At 43.4% G+C, this 23,032-nt stretch overlaps 2 protein-coding genes across 3 annotated transcripts in view; one reads left to right on the forward strand and one right to left on the reverse strand.

Annotated features, from left to right (window-relative positions):
- The window catches only part of tpd52 (tumor protein D52), a 327,212-nt gene that overhangs the window by 122,641 nt on the left and 181,539 nt on the right, over positions 1 to 23,032 (forward strand). The gene's annotated exons all lie outside the window — the stretch shown is intronic.
- The window catches only part of znf704 (zinc finger protein 704), a 91,818-nt gene that overhangs the window by 17,481 nt on the left and 51,305 nt on the right, over positions 1 to 23,032 (reverse strand). For both annotated transcript variants that reach the window (XM_080442104.1, XM_080442103.1), the window contains exons 3-4: positions 10,362 to 10,465; positions 3,159 to 3,493 (exon numbers count right to left, since the gene is read on the reverse strand). In XM_080442104.1, the coding sequence (XP_080298230.1) occupies positions 3,159 to 3,493; positions 10,362 to 10,465 (439 nt within the window). The remainder of the gene's footprint in view (positions 1 to 3,158; positions 3,494 to 10,361; positions 10,466 to 23,032) is intronic.

A 23,032-nucleotide genomic window follows, 5' to 3' on the forward strand; every position in this document is an offset into this window, starting at 1 on the left:
AAATGGTCAAAAATATATTTTGCAGGATATACAGTACATGGGAGTGTACCTGGGCAAATGCATTAGAAATCCATTTTTATTTTTCTCCAGTCAGCCCCAGGGCCATTGCTGTATTTTATATAACTGTGTATGTTAACTATATATATACACACACACACACACACAGGGCGTATATAGGGCTTAACCACTAAACCTCAGCATAAGTATTCTTCGCAGAAAATAGCAGATCTACAAGCTTAAGCGATGTTCAGCGAAGACAATAATGTATAGCGAAAACAGGAAATACACCAGTATAGAGCCCTGAGGGACTCCGCCCTACAAACCACAGGGTTTAAGTGGTTATCAACAGAACACCACTTGCGTGGGAGGTCTCATGTTTGTGTCACATGTAAGGGGGGTCTCAGAGGGAAAAAGGTTTAGGTACCACTACTCTATACCACTGGTTCTCAAACTATTAGCCCGCAAACCCCCATTTGAAGAGATACGCCAGGGACCCCCCATAAGAGATGTTTTTCCTTCTTTTTTTTTTTTACAGCTATAGCAGTGATTTTCAACCCTTTTCGTTTCAAGGACACCCAGTTTGATATGCATTAGGCCACGGACCCCCATTTGATGCCATTTTTATCTCTGGGACCCCCACACTGTAGCATCATCAATGTTAATTTAACTCTGCGAGTGTACAAATGGCGGGTCCATTTGGTTCCATTTGTACACTCTCAGAGTTACATAATTGTACCCATAAAGGGTACAATTGGTTCCCAAACTATCAATCATTTGGCTGGCGGCCCCCTCAAGGACCCCCTGGGGGTCCCCGGACCCTACTTTGAGAACCACTGCTCTTTACAGTGCATCCCCTGTGCCGTGAGTCTTTATTAGCGGCTGTCACACACCCGTCTGTCAGCCTGTTGTCCTGGCCCGTCATCCTTTTCCACAAGAATGTCTCGCATGTTGTCGTCTTTTTTGTTTGCAGGCCAACGTATGTGCACAGCCATAATTCCTCCCCCCTGTGCATTGTGTTTTGTCTTTAGGCCACAAAAGCCTGTGTGTGTGTGTGTGTGTGTGTGTGTGTGTGTGTGTGTGTGTGTGTGTGTGTGTGTGTGTGTGTGTGTGTGTGTGTGTGTGTGTGTGTTTGGGTGGGTATGCACACGTGCGTTATTCCCTGTTAATCAGCATTTCATGGTTAATTAAACGAGGAGCTCCATTGTCTGGCCAAGAGAAAGCAGAGCCCAAGATGTGTGTGTGTGTGTGTGTGTGTGTGTATTGTGAAGGCCAAATGTTCCCATAAGTATAGTAGATTTAGAGAAATAGACATTGGGAAGACCATTTTCCTGGTCCTCCCAAGAGAAATGGTTGTTTTATGGTTACATTTTCTTTTTTAGAGTTATAGGCTTGATTCATAGTCGGTTGTGCTCTTCTGTTGCGCACCAAAAATAGCTGATCTAAAAGCTCACAACGCGTCGCGCTGCGAGCTTGTACATAGACCACGAGGAGTCCATGTTTACATTGTTTCAGCCAAGCTATTTGTGCTAATAACGCAGACTGACAGGACGTTTGAGCAGTGAGCGCCTCAATGGGTTGATAGGTTGGAACAGTGCGGGGCGTCACGCTGTGTGTGAGCGCTGTGGACAGGATATCCAAAGCGCTCCTCGGCTCAAACGGCGTAATGTGGACACGGCCCTTAATTCATTATGAAGGATAAATATCTCAGGAAGAGGAGATGCATGTGTGAAGCATGAGGGGAAAAGGTGAGAGAGGGAGAGCGAGTAAAGGAGAGAGAAAGGACAGAATTTTCCTCAGTGTCAATAATGGCTGACAGCTAGTTAAGAGCCGTTATGGATATGACAGGCACTGCAGAATGAGGACTATATTAAAAATGTGTGTCCTGTCCTGTACGTGTCAATCAGAGACAGAAGCGTGACAGGAGTGCAGAGCCAAGTGCCACATTCAACTATCTACTAGACAAGTACACATCAATATCCTGGCTGCTTGTTTAACATAATAGTTTTTTGAGAATTCTTGGCATTTCTGCATCGTTACCGATAGTGACAGTGAGAGAGAGAGAGAGAGGTGCAAAGATTCTCGGGTTGGATTTGAACCCGGGCCAAGCTGTGGGAAGGAACGCTGGAACAGTGTGTTCTGTACGCCAAGTTGTGGTACGTGCTCTTACCAGTTGATCCACTGGGTCACACTAGTTCTTTAACATATTTTATGCATCTTAAATGTATGGTTCAAATTTGTTTGGTGACACGTTCGACATTGAGTAAAGATATACAAACATATCTATTCAAAGCATTGATTCATTGTCTAAACGTTTATTCTGTCCCAAGTATGACGACCCAAAATTGTAAACCCTGTTAACTCATTGACTGCCATGGACGAGATTTCTCGTCAAATTCTGCAATGGCGCAGCCTGCCGTCGACGAGAAAGACGAGATAAAAATAAATAAAAAAATTCCATTCACTTCTTGGTTAATTTATTACTTAATCTCGGCTCTTGTGTACTTTTTTTGCCGAAACATGGGGTGGAGCAGACCAAGTACAGAGCTGAAGGTCAAGGTCACAAAGTATTGACTGGTTAAATATTAACATGAATCCAACCTAATAGAAACGATCATATGAAAACAAACAAAAGAAAACTAGCAAAAACAAAACAGCATTTATGCAACACTTTTATGAAATCTATGAAAAAGGTTAATCTCATGGCCCTCACACCTACATCTCACTGCCGATCCAACTGATATGTAGAGTTCTGTATCTGTCAGTCCTTGTCCCTTTTATACCCATATATGGAGATCCCATGATGTCATCAGTATATGCCCATATATGGGCATGCCCCCTTTTGTGCCTATATATGGAGCTGACTGATTTGTTTGCGCCTGATATGTCGACACATTGAGGTTAGACAACACACTCCATATTTGGGCGTAGCTGCATTGGGAACTCCTTAATGGTTATGGCTGAGTCATGGTGACATGAGCGTGACGACGCGGTCTGGACGGCCGGCCGGCCCTCCCTTAAGCCAATTTTATGTAGTGGGGGGTCCCTGCTTCATCTCTCTCCCAGCTAAGGGGTCCTTGGCCTGAAAAACATTCAAGATCTAACCACATCTACCCCTGATCTACCTGGATCTCCATCCAGGTGTACAGTATGTGACTGACCTTGCGCTTGCGCGGGATGGGCTCGTCAAAGAGCAGGCTGCTGCCGTCCTGCTCCTCCAGGCTGGGGTCCTCGGGGCCCCCCCCTCCTCCTCCTCCTCCACCACCTCCTCCTCCTCCTCCCCCCCCCGGGGGACCCCCCGGCCCCGTGCCACCCAGGCTGGGCATCCGGAAGGGCTTGAAGCTGTCGGCGGAGAGCGGCGGCGAGGGCGTGGAAGGGTTGGACTGGTCGCTGGGCGCCGACCAGCTCCAGTAGCCCCCCGACGAGCTGTAGCTGGACGGGGTGAAGGGACCACCCGCCACCGAGCTGCTGTCCTTCCACGAGCCACTCAGACCCTCTGGATGGGAGAGACATAGAGGATAGAGGGGATAGAGGGGGGGGGGAAGAGAGAGAGAGAGAGAGAGAGAGAGAGAGAGAGAGAGAGAGAGAGAGAGAGAGAGAGAGAGAGAGAGAGAGCGATAAAAGGATTGTCATGACTTTAAAAACTTGTTTTTTTTATGGGTTCATTCAGTGTCGGTTCATTCCAAGCAGAACCAATATAATAATGCCCTAGACCAGTGGTTCTCAAACTTTTACATTTCAAGGTCTCCCCTTAACTCTTGACAGTGTACAAATGGAACCAAATGGATCCGTTAGGGTCCATTTGGTTCCATTTGTACACTGTCAAGAGTTACATACTTGTAAGGGTCAATTTAAACCCAGAGAGTCCCTAAAATCCACTGCCCTAGACCCGTTAGACCTAAAAACCCTTTTACTTTTACATTAATGTATGTAATATGAGTCAAAACACATTTCCACATACTGTATTTGCTTGCCACTGTTCGCAGCGCAAATACTGAAATAGCTAAAGATGAAGGGGGTGTTAAGTGATATGTTTTGGTTAAAATAAGTGTTAAATAGCCAATATACTCATTCAGGATGCAGGATAAACAAGTGAAATTGTCATGAAACAAAACTGGAACTGAACTCGATAAGATTGAAGCTGATAAATTATCGTTGTGGAGTTCCCCCTCTCCATATTGGATAACATTGGAGAGACAGGGGAGACCCCTGTTACTGAACAAACACGCAATGATTACTATCGCAATTATTAAAATAAATAATTATAAACACCGTCTTTAAGATTTGTTCATAGTCCATATGAAAATGTTTCACATCCAACTCAAACAGGATAACCCAAATGTATGTCGTGACAAAGAGTGTGTAGTCTCATACTTTGTGTGTGTAGTCTCATACTTTGTGTGATAATTATAAATGTTTTACATGAACCACTTGAACCCTAGCATCCCTATTCTGGTGGGCATTCACCAAAAACAGAAGATCTACAAGCTCAGAGCTTGTAGATCTGCTGTTTTAGGTGAAGGATGAGACTGATGGTAAATCAACGCTACAGAGTGTTTGTTCAGTAACAGGGGTCTCCCAGCTGTCTCTCCAATTTGATCCAATTAAGGGGAGAGAGAACTCCACAAAGATAGTTTATCAGCTTCCAATTGTGTATGTTCCCGTTTTGTTTCATCACTTCCAATATCACTTGTTTATCTTGTATCCTGAATGAGTATATAAGCCATTTACTTTAACCAAAACATATCACTTACACCCAATTATCAATTACACACAATTAATCGCAAGTAAAATGCCATAATCGTGACAGCCCTAAATGCCACAACTTCACATATTATCCTATAGGCTTGTTTCTGTTTCAGTGTTACCTTCAGTGGTGGAAAAAGTACTCAGTTTTTACTTAAGTAAAAGTATCAATACTGCAATGTAGAAATACTGTTACAAGTAAGAGTCCGGAATTCAAAATTGACTTGAGTAAAAGTATAAAAGTATTGGTATCAAAATGCACTTAAAGTACCAAAAGTAGAAAGTACTTATTATGCAGAATGTCCCATTTCACAAGTTTTCAAATGTATACAATTATTTTTGAAAATAGCAGATCTACAAGCTCACAATGCGACATTGCAACGCATTGTGAGCTTGTAGATCGGCTATTTGCAAAAGGCCAAAATGTATAGGGCTGAAGTGGTTAATTTATGTTTTGTAATAATAATCAAATAATTGTAGAGGAGTAAAAGTACAATATTTGCCTCTGAGATGTAGTGGAGTTGAAGTTAAAGTACTGAAAATTGGAAATACTCAAGTAAAGTACAAATACCTCAGAATTGTACTTAAGTACAGTACTTGAGTACATGTACTTAGTTACTTTACACCACTGGTTACCTTTGGAAGTTTCCAACACATCTAAATCCAAGTACATGAGCACAATTACTTTTAATAAAGAGAAAAGACAAGCATGGTTTAGTTTCAGTTATCTTTATTGGAAGATTAGATGCACATTTAACCACTTGAACCCAACTATTCTTATTCCGGGGGGGAACACCAGCCAAACATTGCTGATCTACAAGCTTGTTGTGAGCTAGAGGGGCGATTTCTGGCAAAGAGATTCATTGTAAGGAAACAAACAGCAGTACAGTTGTATCTCCGGTCCGTTTCACTAGCAATTAAACATTAAATCATTTGTGTGATCTTTTCATTACTCACCATGCAAGACAAAATGTTAGTAAGGGCGCCGCCCACCATTTCCCCACTTAAATAGGATTGGTGGTGTCATGGATGACATCCCTGGGCCAAACCAAGTGGAGGGGGTTTCATTTCTCTGGGGTTATTCTCTCCGCCAAGCAGAAAGGCACGGCCGAGACTATGCTTTGCACCCTGTCCATCCGTCCGCGATCAGCTAATCTCCGGCACCGTTGGCTTGATGGCAGCGAAATTATGCAAACACACTCCCTGGATGCCAGAGCTGAACCTCTGCCCCAAACTTTTCACATGGGCCTGTATAGCGCCACCACGGGCCGATTTTTGCCAAAGACATTTTTTTTTACAGTACTTTATAGTGCCAGGAGGCCGTCTTATGTAAAAAACTTGGATATTACTCCTTCAAAATATATCCAAACATCACGCAAATCGGTACACAGTATCTCTATAGTCAAGTGATCAATTCAATACGGAACCCTCAGATTTTTCATATTCCATCCTGATTGGCGAATTCCGAACATTGCCAGTTGGACCAGCTTATGAACAATCGTTATTTCTGAACGACTGCAACCTTTGTAAAAACAAATAAATAAATACAAATAATATCAATTCATGGCACAGATTAAAAAGACTAAATTCAATGTTATGTTGACAAAGAAGCAGGCACAATTGCTTTATGTTGGTTAAATTTGGTGGCTATTATTGTGACTTAGAAATTGTCTGGTTATGGTTGAATGGTGTGAATGCTGTCATTTGTGTCAAAGAACAACATTATTAGCTGATCTCAATGTGTCTTTTTCTGATATAATTTGTCTTTATGATATATTTACGCCTGTGCAAACCGGCATTGTTATGAATGCATGTCAGTGGTATGTGTTATGAGTGACATCAGATCAGAGCCCTGGTCAGCCTATATAACGTGACATCAATCACAGAGATATTAAGATTTGAAAGGCGATTGAGAGAGACAGATGTAATATACAGAGAAGAGACATAAATATACAGAGGAGAGACATGAATATACAGAGGAGAGAAGGACATATACTGGGAAGAGAGAGAGAGAGAGAGAGAGAGAGAGAGAGAGAGAGAGAGAGAGAGAGAGAGAGAGAGAGAGAGAGAGAATGTTGTGCTGGGCAGTGTCCCTGAAAAGAGAGCTGTTGAATACGGAAACAGGAAAGGCTTATTGTCCTGCAGTGCCAGTGGGGGACATGGTGTACCAATTTAGAGGGTTCCATCATGGGACGACCCACAACATGGATCAGATTGATGTGGACGTCTTCAACACAGTCTCTATGGTCTGGATGAAGTTGCCTCCAGTGACAACTGGGAGAAGGAAACGTCCACTGGAGGTCCCCTCTGTGCGTTGGGGCCACACAGCTGTGCTTATAGGAGATACAATCTACATTTGGGGAGGGATAGTGAATTGTAAGATAGTGGAGAATGATGACAACTGGTTTGCCGTCCATGGGGAATGCCAGGACAACCTTCTTTATGCATTTGATGTTGACAATCACAGATGGTTCAAACCCAAGATTTCTGGGACTGTTCCGGAGGGGAGGAAAGGCCACTCAGCCTGTGTCTCTGGGAAGGTCATGTATATACATGGAGGATGGATCAGGACTGGACACACTAATGACATCTACAGGTTGGACACCACCACAATGCTCTGGTCTTTAATTAACACCAGAGGCATTCTACCACCTGCTTCATCCCGTCACTCTGCCACCATCATCGGGACAAAGATGTTAGTATTTGGGGGCTGTGGGGTCCCAGATGACTTAAACAGCGTCAGAGTGTTTGACACAGAGACCAACTGCTGGCTGAGCACGCCTTCTACACAGCTTCTCCCAGAAGGACGCGGGTGTCATGCTGCCTTTGCCCACAATGGAGAGCTGTACATATTTGGCGGCTACAACTATGGTCTGAATACACACTTCAATGATCTGTGGAAATTCAATGCAAATACCTTCACCTGGAAAAAGGTTGAGCCGAAGGGAGAAGGACCAGATTGGGGTCGTATCTGTTGCATGGTGGGAGATCGTTTCATCGTCTTTGGACACACAACCCATACATGTTTACAAGTCTTACACTTAAGTCCTAGTCTGAAGACATTATGCAAGCTAGCAGTTATTCAGTACGGTATGGAGCGGTCAGGACTCCCACACAACATCAGGTGGGAACTGGCAGCCATGACAACAACAAAAGAATAAAGAACAAAGAAAAGGAAAAGAAAACAGCAACCTGTGTGGGCTGGGGCCACTGTTCGGCCTTGAGGGAATTGCAAGTGGATTCCCAAATTGGCAAAACAATAACATTAATATCTAAAAAGGACATGGTATATTCACTGCCACAATTATTGCTTGCCGTGCTTGCCCACTGCCAGAGATTTTTCATCGAAAAAAAAAAGTACTCAGGAACCGAGATACAGACTTTTTAAGTTTTAAGTTAACAAGGAAGTGGATGGGAGTCTAGATCTTCGAAAAATCATATCTCCTTGGTCTTTGGGTCAAATTTGAAAAAAATATATATAAAAAAATAAATAAAAGATTTTTTTTTTTTTTTTGAAAAAAATTACGTTTTTTACGTCAGTGGCAGGATTGGTAAACGGGAAAAATTACGTTTTTTACGTCAGTGGCAGTGAATGAGTTAAACTAGAAAAATCGGTTGTCATTGTGATACCGATGAATGGGAACTCATTAAATAGGAGTATGAAGTATACAACGTTGGTCCCATTGATCCAGGCTGGAGCACAACCGATTGATTGATCATTAAAACATGCTCTGAAAAGGCACGCGGCCCACCCATCTGACCACTTAAAACGGCAGACGTTTTAAGAGATCTACGTCAATGGCGGTGAACAGTTGGATTTGAAATGACGGAGATCTCCGTCCATGGCAGTGAATGTGTTAACATCATCTAAATCAGACCCACCACCGTCCGAATGAATGTCTGATAATTCCGATTGACGAAGATGAAGATTGTGAAACAATGCCGGTTACAGGGGGGAGTTGAAACCCACCGGCCCCCGCTGCAACTTCCATAGCCGCAGTCACATCAGCTCAACATTTGGACCAGAGCCCCCTCCACCACATACTTCTCCACCAGAGGATCTCGGTTCTGAGACACCAAATCAGGTGAAACGGGATCAGTGGTGGAAAAGGTACGCACCGCGTTTTGAGCTTGTAGATCTGCTACTTTGGCTGTTTTTGAATTTGAATCCTGAACATAATGCGGTTTCTACCCGACAGAGACGATATGTTTCCAGTTTTTGTCTCCATTCCTCAAACCGGTACGGAGCCCTGCCTCAAGTACGAGTCAGTCAATGGAACCTCATACAATGAACGCTGCAAAGCCGTTCCCTCAGCTCAGATGGTTGGAATTATACTCGACACAAAGAACGTTGACTGCGACACAAAAGATGAAGTTACTGTTTTGTCTCGTTATACCGTCTCTCTCTGTGTGTGTGTGTGTGTGTGTGTGTGTGTGTGTGTGTGTGTGTGTGTGTGTGTGTGTGTGTGTGTGTGTGTGTGTGTGTGTGTGTGTGTGTGTGTGTGTGTGTGTGTGTGTGTGTGTGTGTGTGTGTGTGTGTGTGTGTGTGTGTGTGAGTGAGTGAGTGAGTGAGTGAGTGAGTGAGTGAGTGAGTGAGAGAGAGAGAGAGAGAGAGACAGATACACCAGCCGTCCGGTCACCTATAGGCTCCAAAGTAGCCTGACAGCGGGTCGCAGGTTCGAGTCCCGATCCCGAAAGCCTTTGCTGCATGTCACTCCCCATCTCTCTCCCCATTTCCTGTCAACCTACTGTCCTATCAATAAAGCCATATAAAAGCCCCCCAAAAAATATTTTACAATCTTTTATATATAGAGAAAGGGAGAAACAGAGAACAAAGAACGTTTGTGGGCAATGTGTGTGTGTGTGTGTGTGTGTGTGTGTGTGTGTAGTACATAAATATACTATATATTTGAGAACCAATGGTGTACGGAACGAGAATTTGCCCCAGGTGAAGGAGTTTAAGTATCTCGGGGTCTTATTCACGAGTGAGGGGATGACGGAGCAGGAGATCGGCCGGAGAATCGGAGCAGCAGGAACGGTATTGCAGTCGCTGTACCGCACTGCTGTGACTAAAAGAGAGCTGAGCCAGAAGGCAAAGCTCTCGATATACCGAGCAATCTTCGTTCCTACTCTCACCTATGGTCATGAAGTGTGTGTGGGTCATGACCGAAAGAATAAGATCGCGGATACAAGCGGGCGAAATGAGTTTTCTCAGACGGGTGGCCGGCCTCTCCCTTAGAGATAGGATGAGAAGTTCAGTCGTCCGGGAGAGACTCGGAGTAAAACCTCTGCTCCTTCACTTGGAAAGGAGCCAGCTTACTGTAGGTGGTTCGGGCATCTAGTGTGGATGCCTCCCGAGCGTCTCCCTAGGGAGATCCTAGTTGCAAGTCCCACTGGGAAGAGACCCCGTGGCAGACCGAGGACCAGATGGGGGGATTATATCTCCACACTGGCCTGAGAACCCTTCGGGATCCCCCAGGAGGAAGTTGCTAATGTTGCTCTGGAAAGGGACGTCTGGAAATCTCTGTTGGAACTGTTACCCCCCGCGACCCGATTCCGGATAAGCGGTTGAAGATGGATGGATGAATGGATGGATGGTGTAGCATGACCTGACTCACCGCTGACTTTGACGGGGGGGCTCCGGACCAGCGGGCTGGTGGAGAGGCTGGTCAGCACCATGGCGGCCGTCACCTTGTCCATGTCCGCCTCCGCCTCCGACCGCCTGGACACAGACACAACGAGAGGAGAGAGAGAGACCACGTCAACACCGGACCCCCAACAGTGGATAGATAGATACAGTGGTGGGAAAAAGTACTCACTTTATTTACCAGTAAAAGTATCGATATTGCAATGTAGAAATACTCTGTTACAAGTATAAAAGTCTGGAATTCACAATTTACTTGAGTAAAAGAACATTGGCATCAAAATGTACTTAAAGTACCAAAAGTAAAAGTGCTCATTAGGCAGAATGTCCTATTTCAAGTCTTCAAATGTATAAAAATCTTTTGAAAATAGCAGATCTACAAGCTATTTTCAAAATAGCTATTTTGAAAACTTAAATAAATTATTAATATTATTATTAATTTATGAATGAAGTTAATCCTGTAGCATGTACTCCCCAGAGACCAACCCTGCCTGACCACAAACACGCGCGCGCGCGCACGCACGCACGCACGCACGCACGCACGCACGCACGCACGCACGCACGCACGCACGCACGCACGCACGCACACACACACACACACACACACACACACACACACACACACACACACACACACACACACACACTATGTGTTCAAGTACTGTTCAAGCACAATTTTGAGTTTACTAGAGTATTTCCTATTTGCAATACTTTTACTTCTACTCCACTACATCTCGGAGGCAAATATTGTACTTTTACTCCACTACAATTATTTGAAAACTTTAGTTAGTAGTTACTTTGCAGATATAAATTATTACATTATAAAACATACCACTTTAGTCCTATTTTATACCTAGGCTATTTGAACATAGTAAATCTACAAGCTCACAATGCGTCACATCGCGATGTGTTGTGAGCTTGTAGATCTGCTATTTTCAAACATTAGTATTTTTACTTTTGGTACATTAAGTATATTTTACTCAAGTAACATTTTGAACACAGGCCTTTTACTTGTAAGGGCGCGCTCCCACCAAGAGTTGGCTGGCCGCTGTTTGCAGAATCTGCCAATGCATTGTCAATGCAAATGCGTTGATTCACGCAAGAGCAGATTTTTCCGCTAGTCGCGCAGACCTTGCGTTTATCTGCTCTCCGCGACTAAGCAGAAAACTGCTGGAGGCAGGAGCTGATTTTCCTCCTCTGTCCAATCGGGTGAGTCGAAGGCGGACCGTCCCAAGACTCAGGAAGCACAAGGCAGCAAGCGGTGCGGGCTCTTAACTCTATGTGCGGGCTACGGGGACGGTCCTGAAAGTGAGTGACAGGTGAGTCAAAACGTTTTTTTTAGAATCCGCTGGCTGCAAAAAACTGTGACCGCGCACAACTTGCGTTTAACAGCGGCCAGCCAACTCTTGGTGGGAGCGCGCCCTATTAGAGTATTTTTATATTGTGGTATTGCTACTTTTACTTCAGTAAAATATCTGAGTACTTCTTCCACGACTGTCAGACACCGATTGTGAGCAATGTCAAGGTTAAACCCAGTCTAGAGTAGTAGAGTCGACCTGTGTTGTCTCTGTACTTGGACCATTTTTTTCCCGTCCACACACTTCCACATCTTCGCCAAAAATAGCCGATCTACAAGCTCACAACGCGTCACACGTTGTGAGCTTGTCAAATCTGCAATTTTTGGAATATGTTTAGCTTATGTTTATTGTTTATTTGTTCGGATCCCCATTAGCTGTGCCCTAAAGCGCCGCTAGTCTCCCTGGTGTCCACAACAATACATACATTTAGAAAGACTAAACATAAAGGGAAAAAAAGGAAAAAAAATACATTAAACTTTATAGTCCATGTACAAAATACTTTAAGAACACATATAAGAATAATTAAAATGCATTAAAAACAATCTAGAACATCCTACAACAAATATTTTCCCATGGGTGGAATATGGAAGTGGTTCATGAACAAAGACAACATAGCCACTCTCTAAAGAAAAAGGATTCTCTGGCTTTGATTTCTCCTAGAATCCATTTGGAATCCTCAGCGGTCACATTCACACCATCAATAAATCACAGAAACCTATTCCATGCTTTTACATGAGACGCATGGAGTCTCATAAAGTATTGAAGCCATGACCTAAACTAAAGCCATAACTCAATGAAGAGACACAGACAGACAGTGCACCAGATAGATAGATAGATACTGTAGATAGATAGATAGATAGATAGATAGATAGATAGATAGATAGATAGATAGATAGATAGATAGATAGATAGATAGATAGATAGATAGATAGATAGATAGATAGATAGATAGATAGATAGATTTTGAGATGGGGGTCCGTGGCCAAATACATATCAATTTGGGGGTCCTTGACATGAAAAAGTTTGAGAACCACTGAGACAGATAGATAGATAGATAGATAGATAGATAGATAGATAGATAGATAGATAGATAGATAGATAGATAGATAGATAGATAGATAGATAGATAGATAGATAGATAGATAGAGACTGACAAAGAGCAACAGACAGAGAGAGAGATCGACATTGATAAGCCAAGGAGCACGGAGGCTAACAAAGAAACTTCCTCTCAGCCTCCATTAAGGCCCGGCAGCGTCTTAATTTACGATCCTCTCTCTCCTCGTCGTAGAATATGATGTCATTACGGCGTCCACATAAATCACCGCCACGCCTCCGCCCGCACTCAACCGTCCCCGTTACCCAGAACCCCCTCCTCCTCATGCCCCCCCCTCCTCCTTATGCCCCCCCCCCGCCTCGTAAAAAAAGAAGAAGAAGAAAAAAAACACTTCCTGGTCACCTTGGGAGGCCGCTGTGTGACAAAGAGATGTTATCGGCATGGTTACGGTGACAGGCGGTATAATTGTGGGGGGAAAAGTGGGGGTTGTGTCTCCGTGTCTATAAGTTGACATTATGAAGCGTAGTGGTGGACATTAACTACATTTACTTGAGTACTGTCCATTTTTGGAGTATTCATAATTAAGTAAAATACAAAAATCAATCTGATGACCTTTTTGAGCCAACTGCATTTCTAGGAAGGGACTCTTTGTACTCAAACTTACAAAAATATATTATTAATTAACTTCTTAAACCCTATTTCAAATATTGTGAAAATGGCTGATCTAAAAGCTCACAACGTGTCGCAAATTTGTGGATCTGATCTTTTCACAATTTCTTCTGACAATTGAAGGGGATCCCTGATAATGTCATCAGAGAAAAGGACCCGCACACTGTCTGGAACCTGCAAAAAAAACATTTATCTTTATTCGACGTTTCGGTCGTTAGACATTCATCAGGACAGATAATTTCTGAAAACGTACATTGTAATTTGTACTTTTGAATACTTGAGTATTTACTTGAGTATAATACCTTGTCCGCCAACTGATGAAGATGAAAACCTGATTTATACTTTGTCACACGTCGGCGGAAATTGCCGATCTACCGAGCTCACGGTGCGCCAAGCTTGTAGATCGGCAAAAGTTTAGGCATAAATCTGTAGCTGGAACGCATTAGGGAGGAGGCCCTAATTGAGATATGATGTATGGATTGTATGAAATAAATGGAAGAAGGGATGAGGGGGGGACATGTAAAGTCCCAAATCGCATTCGTCATTAGCGCTCTTATCATACCTCGTTTCGGCCCGAGTGCTTATTACGGCGAGGTAATTAAGACGATACGAGGGTGTGTGTGTGTGTGTGTGTGTGTGTGTGTGTGTGTGTGTGTTGTGTGTGTGTGTGTGTGTGTGTGTGTGTGTGTGTGTGTGTGTGTGTGTGTGTGTGTGTGTGTGTGTGTGTGTGTGTGTGTGTGTGTGTGTGTGTGTGTGTGTGTGTGTGTGTGTGTGTGTGTGTGTGCGTGCGCGTGTGACATGGTAAACTGTACATGATACAAGTGACACAGGAGACTTAAGAGGGATGGCTAATGGATTGGTAAGTGAATTCTGACAAAATGGGTTTCATATCGTTGTCTGTGTGTGTGTGTGTGTGTGTGTATGTGTGTGTGTGTGTGTGTGTGTGTGTGTGTGTGTGTGTGTGTGTGTGTGTGTGTGTGTGTGCGCGAACGCTCGTGCGTGTGTCTTTGTACACTCAAATGCTCAAATTAAGCCGTGGCGGTTTTCATTAACTCGTGCCGAGCATTCATAAAGATTGCAATTGACGATCTCTTCGGGGTACAGCATATATACGATATATTATTCATCAGGGTTAATGTAGGACATATTTCTTGTGGGAAACATATCATTAGACTAATTATTTAGGCTGTGATCTTCAAATGAAAAGTGGGTTTCAATATTTAGATGCCAATACGTTTGTACTTTTACTCAAGTCAAATTTAGAATGCGGGACTTTTACTTGTAACAGAGTATTTTTTCATACTGTGGTATTGATACTAGATTGATTCTGATTCTTCCGTAGAGACAAACGCTGTAATGACAATGAGGGCACCAGTAGGTGCTAAAAAGACTACTCACGCTCACGCGCTTTATTGTGCGCGCACATTTGACTGTTCTCGCATTCTTTAACATGGAGCATAACAAAAAAATAAGCAGCATCCGTGCGCTTATGCTTGCGCGCCTGGCGGGTTTCACGCGTTACACATTAAGACTTCCTGTGCAGTGTGAAGGGTTAAAATTAAACCAGGGTTGGAATTCCTCCTTCTGTGTGGGGGTGTGGCCCCGCAAGTACAACAACAAACCCTACCCTCACCGCTCTGTGTGTGTGTGTGCGTGTGCGTGTGCGTGTGCGTGTGCGTGTGCGTGTGCGTGTGCGTGTGCGCGTGTGTGTGTGTGTGTGTGCGTGACGTGTGTGCTTGGACTACTATTACTTGTGAGGGCTGAAGGTCCCCACAGGTATAGTAGAATTTGAGAAATATAGACCTAGTGAGGACAATTGATAATTTTTTTTGTTTATAGAGTTGTTTATACTTAGTTTTGCATCTGCGTCGTGTGCGGAAAATAGCAGATCTGCAAGCTCACAACACATCACAACATGGCACTTTGTGAGCTTGTATATTAGGTTTTAGGTTTAGGCTAAAATGTTGATGTCCTCACAAGTGTAGTAATACAAACATGCATGTGTGTGTTTGTGAGTGTGTGTGTATGTGTGTGTGTGGCAGGCCCTTGCGCTCTAATGGCATTTGTGGCTGCCTGCCAAGGGACCGCTCTTTGTGTGTGTGTGTGTGTGTGTGTGTGTGTGTGTGTGTGTGTGTGTGTGTGTGTGTGTGTGTGTGTGTGTGTGTGTGTGTGTGTGTGTGTGTGTGTGTGTGTGCGTGTGTGTGTGTGTGTGTGTGTGTGCACGCGCGCGCTTGCGTGCGTGTGTGCGTGGGTGCGTGCGCATGTGCGGTGCGAGGGCGTGTACTGTGTTGACATCTGCTGTACTTCCCCGGACAGACGTGCCAACTGTTTTTTAGTGGACAAATAAACTCAATAAGACAAGGCAGGCTGGCCACGGGCCAGAGCCCAACGTAAGTGTGTGTGTGTGTGTGTGTGTGTGTGTGTGTGTGTGTGTGTGTGTGTGTGTGTGTGTGTGTGTGTGTGTGTGTGTGTGTGTGTGTGTGTGTGTGTGTGTGTGTGTGTGTGTGTGTGTGTGTATATGTATATCACTGTCAGGCAGCAACATGTGGTTCGTAATGGCCTTACTGGAATAATATTTACTTTCTTCACTAACAAACTGTGGTTGGAAAAAGTCGTCCTAACTTTAACCACTCGAACCCCAGCGTCCAAAATCTGGGGGAGACATTGGACAAAAGTAAGCAGATGTACAACCGAGTGTTGTTTGGTCACACAAGGACAGACAGGGGCGAAAACATAGTCTCCGGCTTTCGGAGACTATGTGGTGTAATGTAACTAAGCACATTTACTCAAGTACTGTACTTTGAGGTACAATTTTGAGGTATTTTGCTTTACTGGAGTATTTCCAATTTTCAATACTTTTACTTCTACTCCACTACATCTCAGAGGCAAATATTATACTTTTACTCCACTGCAATTATTTGGAAAAGGTAGTTTCTAGTAACTTTGTAGATTCTGATTATTATTACAACACATACATTAACCATTTCAGCCCTATATACATTTTGGCTATTTGAAAATAGCCGATCGAATGAGTTGCGAAGCGACGCATTGTGTAGCTTGTAAATCTGCTATTTTCAAAAGATTTTTATACATTACATACATGTATAAAAACTTGTGAAAACTTGTGAAACGGGACATTCGGCATAATGAGCATTTTCGACTTTTGGTCCTATTGATGCCAATACTTTTGTACTTTTACGCAAGTACATTTTGATTTCCGGACTTTTTCTTGTAACGGAATATTTCTACATTGCAGTATAGATACTTTTACTTGAGTAAAACATTTGAGTACTTTTTTCCACCACTGGGCCCCGTGCCACCTTAATTACCCTGACATGGGGTAGTGTGTAGTGTTGTGGGGGGTGGTCCATATCCCCTTTCAACCAAAACACTGAACAGGGGGGGGGGGTGGGGGGGTTGTAGCGCTTCGAGTTACTGTTGCTATCGTGCATCAGACAGCAGATGTAGCTTGCAGCTTTGATCTGCAAGAATTACACAACCAAAACAATATAGCGTTTCCACGTTATATAACAATATAGCGTGGAAACCTCATATGTCCAATAGTGTTACTTTTCAGGAAATAGAAAAAAACAACCTGCGTTTCTATGTAGTTCTTATTTAGTCACAAGTTCTTGGTTAATACTTTTCATTGGTTCAATAATTATAAAAACCCTGCAAACGTCTACTTTCCTGTTATTTTTATTATAGGGAAAACGGCCGATCTACATTGTGACACGTTGTGAGCTTGTAGATCGGCTATTTTTCGCACCTTTTACGTGTCACTGAAGACTGAAGACCTGAAGTAGGTCTTAATTCACAAATAATACAAAAAAACATACCAGTTCGGTAGCACTTGCTAGCTACAGGTGTTGATATGACGTTTTCAGAGTGTATTTCAAGCACATGAATGAGTTCCTTAAAGGGCGACTTCACCCATTTCCAACCTATCTTCATATAATTGGTCCCCACTAATGCTCATGATAAAATGGTACCATTTCTTCTGCTCTGTCTATGTCTCATAGGAAGGCTGTGGACACTTCAGAAACTCGCCTACCAGTGACATCGTCGTAAGGCAAACAGGTGAGCTGAGCTGAGCTTTTTTTCAAACAGGATTTAAAAAATGTGCATTTAGATTTGTATTAACGTGAGAACAATGGCTTCCATTATAGCATGTTAACTTTCCAGTAATAGAAAGCCTGCAGTTTCTATTAGCTTGGATTCCCCATCGATGATGTCACTGGTAGGCGGGTTTCTGAACTGTCCACAGCCCTCCTCTGAGACACAGACTGAGTAGACAAAAATAGTACAATTTTATCATGAGCATTAGTGAGGACCAATTATATGAAGATAGGTTGAAAATGAAGTGACATCGTCCTTTAAATATATATAAGCAAATACTTCAGTGCAAGTACAACTTGAGCAGCTTTCACTTAGTAGTGGAGTCATATTTGACAGTGGTGGAAAGAGTACTCAAATGTTTTCTTAAGTAAAAGTATCAACAGTGCAATGTAGAAGTACTCTGTTACAAGCAAAAGTCCGGAATTCTACATTTACTTGAGTAAAAGTACAAAAGTATTGGTATCAAAATGTACTTTTGTAAATACCAAAAGTAGAAGTACTAAAATGTTTGAAAATAGCAGATCTACAAGCTCACAACGCGGCACGATGCGACGCGTTGTGAGCTTGTAGATCGGCTATTTTCAAATAGCTCATGTATAAAATAGGGCTAAAGTGGTTAATGTATATTTTATAATATAATATATTGAAATCTGCAACGTAACTACTGTAGTACTAAAGTTTTCAAATAATTGTAGTGGAGTAAAAGTACAATATTTGCCTCTGAGATGTAGTGGAGTAGAAGTATAGACAATTGGAAATACTCTGGTAAAGTAAAAGTACCTCAAAATTGGACTTAAGTACAGTACTTGAGTAAATATACTTAGTTAGTTTACACCACTGATATTTCACCAGGAGTATCTATACTTTCACTCAAGTACTATAGGGGTTGAGTACTTTGTTCCGTGTCCAGTGTAAACAGCATGGTGGGCTAACAGACACAGTTGGAAGGCAGAGGGAGTTCAGAGTGCGTGGGCGTTCCAGCGCTCAACATTTGTATGACCCCGTTCTTTTTTGTGATTGTGTGCGTTTTGTTTTTTTTAATGGCCATGCAACCCTTCTCCAAACTCCTGTCAGTACAACCGGAGCGCAGTCACTCCTCACCACGTGTACGCACACGTGTGCACGTGAGCACGCACACGGGTTCACACGCACAGTGGTGTAAAGTAGCTACGTACATTTACTCAAGTACTGTACTTAAGTACAATTTTGAGGTACTTTTACTTTACTGGAGTATTTCCAATTGTCTATACTTTTACTTCTACTCCACTACATCTCAGAGGCAAATATTGTACTTTTACTCCACTACAATTATTTAAAAACTTTAGTTACTAGTTACTTTGCAGATATAAATTATTACATTATAAAACATACATTAACCACTTTAGCCCTATTTTATACCTAGGCAATTTGAAAATAGCAGATCTACAAGCTCACAACGCGCCGCGATGCAACGCGTTGTATTTTCAAACATTTTAGTACTTATACTTTTGGTACTTTAAGTACATTTTGATACCAATACCTTTGTACTTTTACTCAAGTACATTTTGAATTCCAGACTTTTACCTGTAACAACCCTTCTACACATGCATCGATACTTTTACTTAAGTAAAACATTTGACCATTTTCACCACTGAAACACGCACGCACGCACGCACGCACGCACGCACGCACGCACGCACGCACGCACGCACGCACGCACGCACGCACGCACGCACGCACGCACGCACGCACGCACGCACACACACACACACACACACACACACACACACACACACACACACACACACACACACACACACACACACACACACACACACACACACACACACACACACACACGTTTATTATATACTCGTGAGGACACCAACAACATTTTAGGAAGGCGATTTTATGACTGCCATTTTAACCCTGACACAAGAGCCAGAAATAGCCGATCTACAAGCTCGGTGTGCAACAAGGTGTTGTGCGACACAATCAGGCACCAGCCCCTAACCTATAAATGTCTAATCCTAACCTGAATATTTTCCTAATCAAAAGGCTTACTCCCCAAATCTTTTTTTAACCATAAAAGAGGACCGGGAAAATGGTCCTCACAACGTCTATTTATCAAATTCTACAATAGTTATGGGGCCCTCAGAAGTTTAGTAACACACACACGCCCGCACGTCGCACGTCGCACGCACACTCACACGCACACGCACACGCACGCACAGACACACACGCACACACACACACCTGGCAGTTACTGTGTCACCCAGAGACCATCAGTCAAAAGTAATGGAGGCAAAAGGAACAGCGCGGTGCGCCCGAGGAATTCCCCCACAATGCAATCTGCTCCAGCCCTACATTATTGTCTGCGCTCTCTCTCTCTCTCTTTGTGTGTCTGAGGTCATACTGGGGTGCTGAGCGCTCGGCTGGGAGTGTGTGTGTGTGTGTGTGTGTGTGTTTGTGTGCACGCACGCGTGTATGTGTGTGCGTGTGTGTGTGCTTGTTTGCAGGGGAGGTGGGAGGGCCATGCGTGTACTATGTGTGAATGTTTGTGTCAGAGGTAACTTTGATATCGAATATCAGACTCCTGCAATATTACATCCTGAATGTCGTCCAAGCCCCGTGTGTATTATGTAGCCTGGGTACGTGTGTGTGTGTGTGTGTGTGTGTGTGTGTGTGTGTGTGTGTGTGTGTGTGTGTGTGTGTGTGTGTGTGTGTGTGTGTGTGTGTGTGTGTGTGTGTGTGTAGCCACTGGGCTATGACTCTCATTTCCTCCTCAATAAGATCCTATAAATCAGACCTCTCCTGCACTCTCATCAGATATCACACACACACACACACACACACACACACACACACACACACACACACACACACACACACACACACACACACAGCATATGACATGGATGAACATGCGTAAAGGACACATGCATGTGACAGACATATGCGAGGAGATTTCACCTGTGTATGAATCTATGCACATTACTGTATGTAGGCTGTGTTATACATGCTCTATGTACATCACATTATGTATGTAGCGTATCAGGTGCATATACACACATATGGGTGTGTCCTATGTATAAACTATACAATTTCCTGTAGTGATTACTGGCCGTTTTGCTTTTTGTGCGTCCTGTACATACTGTACTAGTTTTGTACGTTAGTAGCTATGGTTTGCAATAGTGTGCAGCTCATTGCAGTGCAGTTCAGCACATCTCAGTTCCGTAAAACATAGCTCAGTGCACGTCTTTTCCGGGACGTTGGAACTACGTCTCAGACTATGGTGGCTCGTGTGGGATGGATGCGTGTGTAATGACAACTAATAACAGATTCATGAAGGGAAAAAAAGCTTTTAACCCCAGCAAATAGCATAAGTAGCGATTGGCTTATGGGCTCCTCTCTATGCTATAGGGGCTGCTGGGGGAATAGACCCCATGGCCAGTCATTCGGGATCAATATAAGTAGCAAAGAAAGGCTATGTTATCTTAGTCTGGACTTGTTCTTTAATTGACCAGATTCTAAAAAGGCATCTCACAGCATTCATGTCATTCATTCATATCACGTTGCCATGGTTACCCGATATTTACTTAGAGGCCAGTCAGGTGCTGTGTGGAAGTCCATATTAAGGCATGACTGACACCATATTTGATGACAACATACCTGGATGGTGCGAGATTTCAGATGTCAGCTTGGCTTAAAAGCTGATTACAGAGAGTGTGAGGGGCATTAGTTAAAGTGAGACCCCTTTCAAAGAAAGTCAAACCTTTAGAGCTTAATATTCTGCTATTTCAAAATCACACAGCACTGGTTGAGGACACCCCAGAACCACTGCTGAAACAGCAACTTATTCAAGTCGGTTTTTACAATATAAATGTCCAGTGTTTCACACTATACTTTTTATTATATTACTTTCAGTGTATAGAAATGGCGTCTGCCAGCAGTGTCCTATCTGAGGAGCACTTCCTGTGTTCTATCTGTATGGATGTGTTCACTGATCCAGTCACCACGCCATGTGGACACAGCTACTGCAACACCTGCATCGCACATTACTGGGACACTAATGATGTGTGTCAGTGTCCACTGTGTCAAACAACCTTCAATAACAGACCAAATGTCTCAGTCAATACTTTCATTTCTGACATGGTTCATCGGTTCAGGAGTCACAAGTGTAAAGAAGAATATGAAGAAGAGAGGCTTCTGAAATCCAGCAGATGATCGAGGAAAGACGAAAGAAGATTCAGGAGGTCAAACGCTCAGTAGAGCTCAGCAGGAAAGATGCAGACATAGTGATAGTGATAGAAGACAGCGTGCAGGTGTTCACTGCTCTGATCGTCTGTATTCAGAGAAGCCAGGCTGAGCTCATTGATGTGATTGAAGACAAGCACAGAACAACAGAGAAACAAGCTGAAGGCCTCATCAAAGAGATGCTGAAGGAAATCGCTCAGTTAGAGAAGAGAAGCTCTGAGCAGAAGAAGCTCCCCCAAACTGAAGACCACCTCAACCTCCCCCGGAACTTTACATCCATCAACACCCCCCCACCCGCCAAGGACTGGACAAACATCAGTGTCCATCCACCTTCATATGTGGTGAGTTTGAGGACAGCTGTGGCTCAACTGGGGAAGACACTCAGTCAAGAGATGGGGAAGAGGCGGCGGTGTGATGCTGAACTGAGGATGATCCAGCAATATGCGGTGGATGTAACTCTGGACCCTGATACAGCAAATCCCTATCTCATCCTGTCTGAGGATGGAAAACGAGTGCATGGACCCATAAAGAAGAATCTCCCAAACAACAAAGAGAGATTCTCATTTTGTTATAAAGTCTTGGGAAAACAAAGCTTCTCCTCAGGAAGGTTTTACTATGAGGTTCAGGTAAAAGGGAAGACTGCCTGGAGGTAGGTGTGGCCAGAGAGTCCATCAACAGGAAGGGAAACATCACACTGAAACCCTACAACGGTTACTGGACTATAGGGTTGAGGAACTAGGAGTTCCGGGCTGATGCTGACCCTGATGTCCTCCTCCCTGTAAGAGAGGAGGTCCAGAAAGTGGGAGTGTTTGTGGATTATGAGGAGGGTCTGGTCTCCTTTTATGATGTGGAGGCCAGTGTTCATCTCTACTCTTACACTGGCTGCACCTTCACTGAGAAACTATATCCATACTTCCGTCCTTTACTTTATTATGATGGTAGAGACGTTGCTCCTTTGATCATCTCTCCTGTCAACTAGATGGTAGGAACATGTCCCCTCCAACTTTAAAAAGAAGAAAAACATGACGTTGTCCCCTCCAGTAGATTATTTAAAAGTAAAGTATGTATATATTTAAAGGGAGGGTAAGTGATATGTTTTTGTTAAAAGGTTAAAGCTCTATTTTCGGATAGTAGTCATTGCTATAGAGTGTTTGTTCAATAACAGGGGTCTCCCCCATCTCTCCAGCTCTTTAATAGAAAATACATTTT

The sequence above is a fragment of the Gymnoscopelus braueri genome (genome assembly GCF_963280865.1).
Source record: "Gymnoscopelus braueri genome assembly, chromosome: 11".
In the NCBI taxonomy this organism is placed as follows: domain Eukaryota; kingdom Metazoa; phylum Chordata; class Actinopteri; order Myctophiformes; family Myctophidae; genus Gymnoscopelus; species Gymnoscopelus braueri.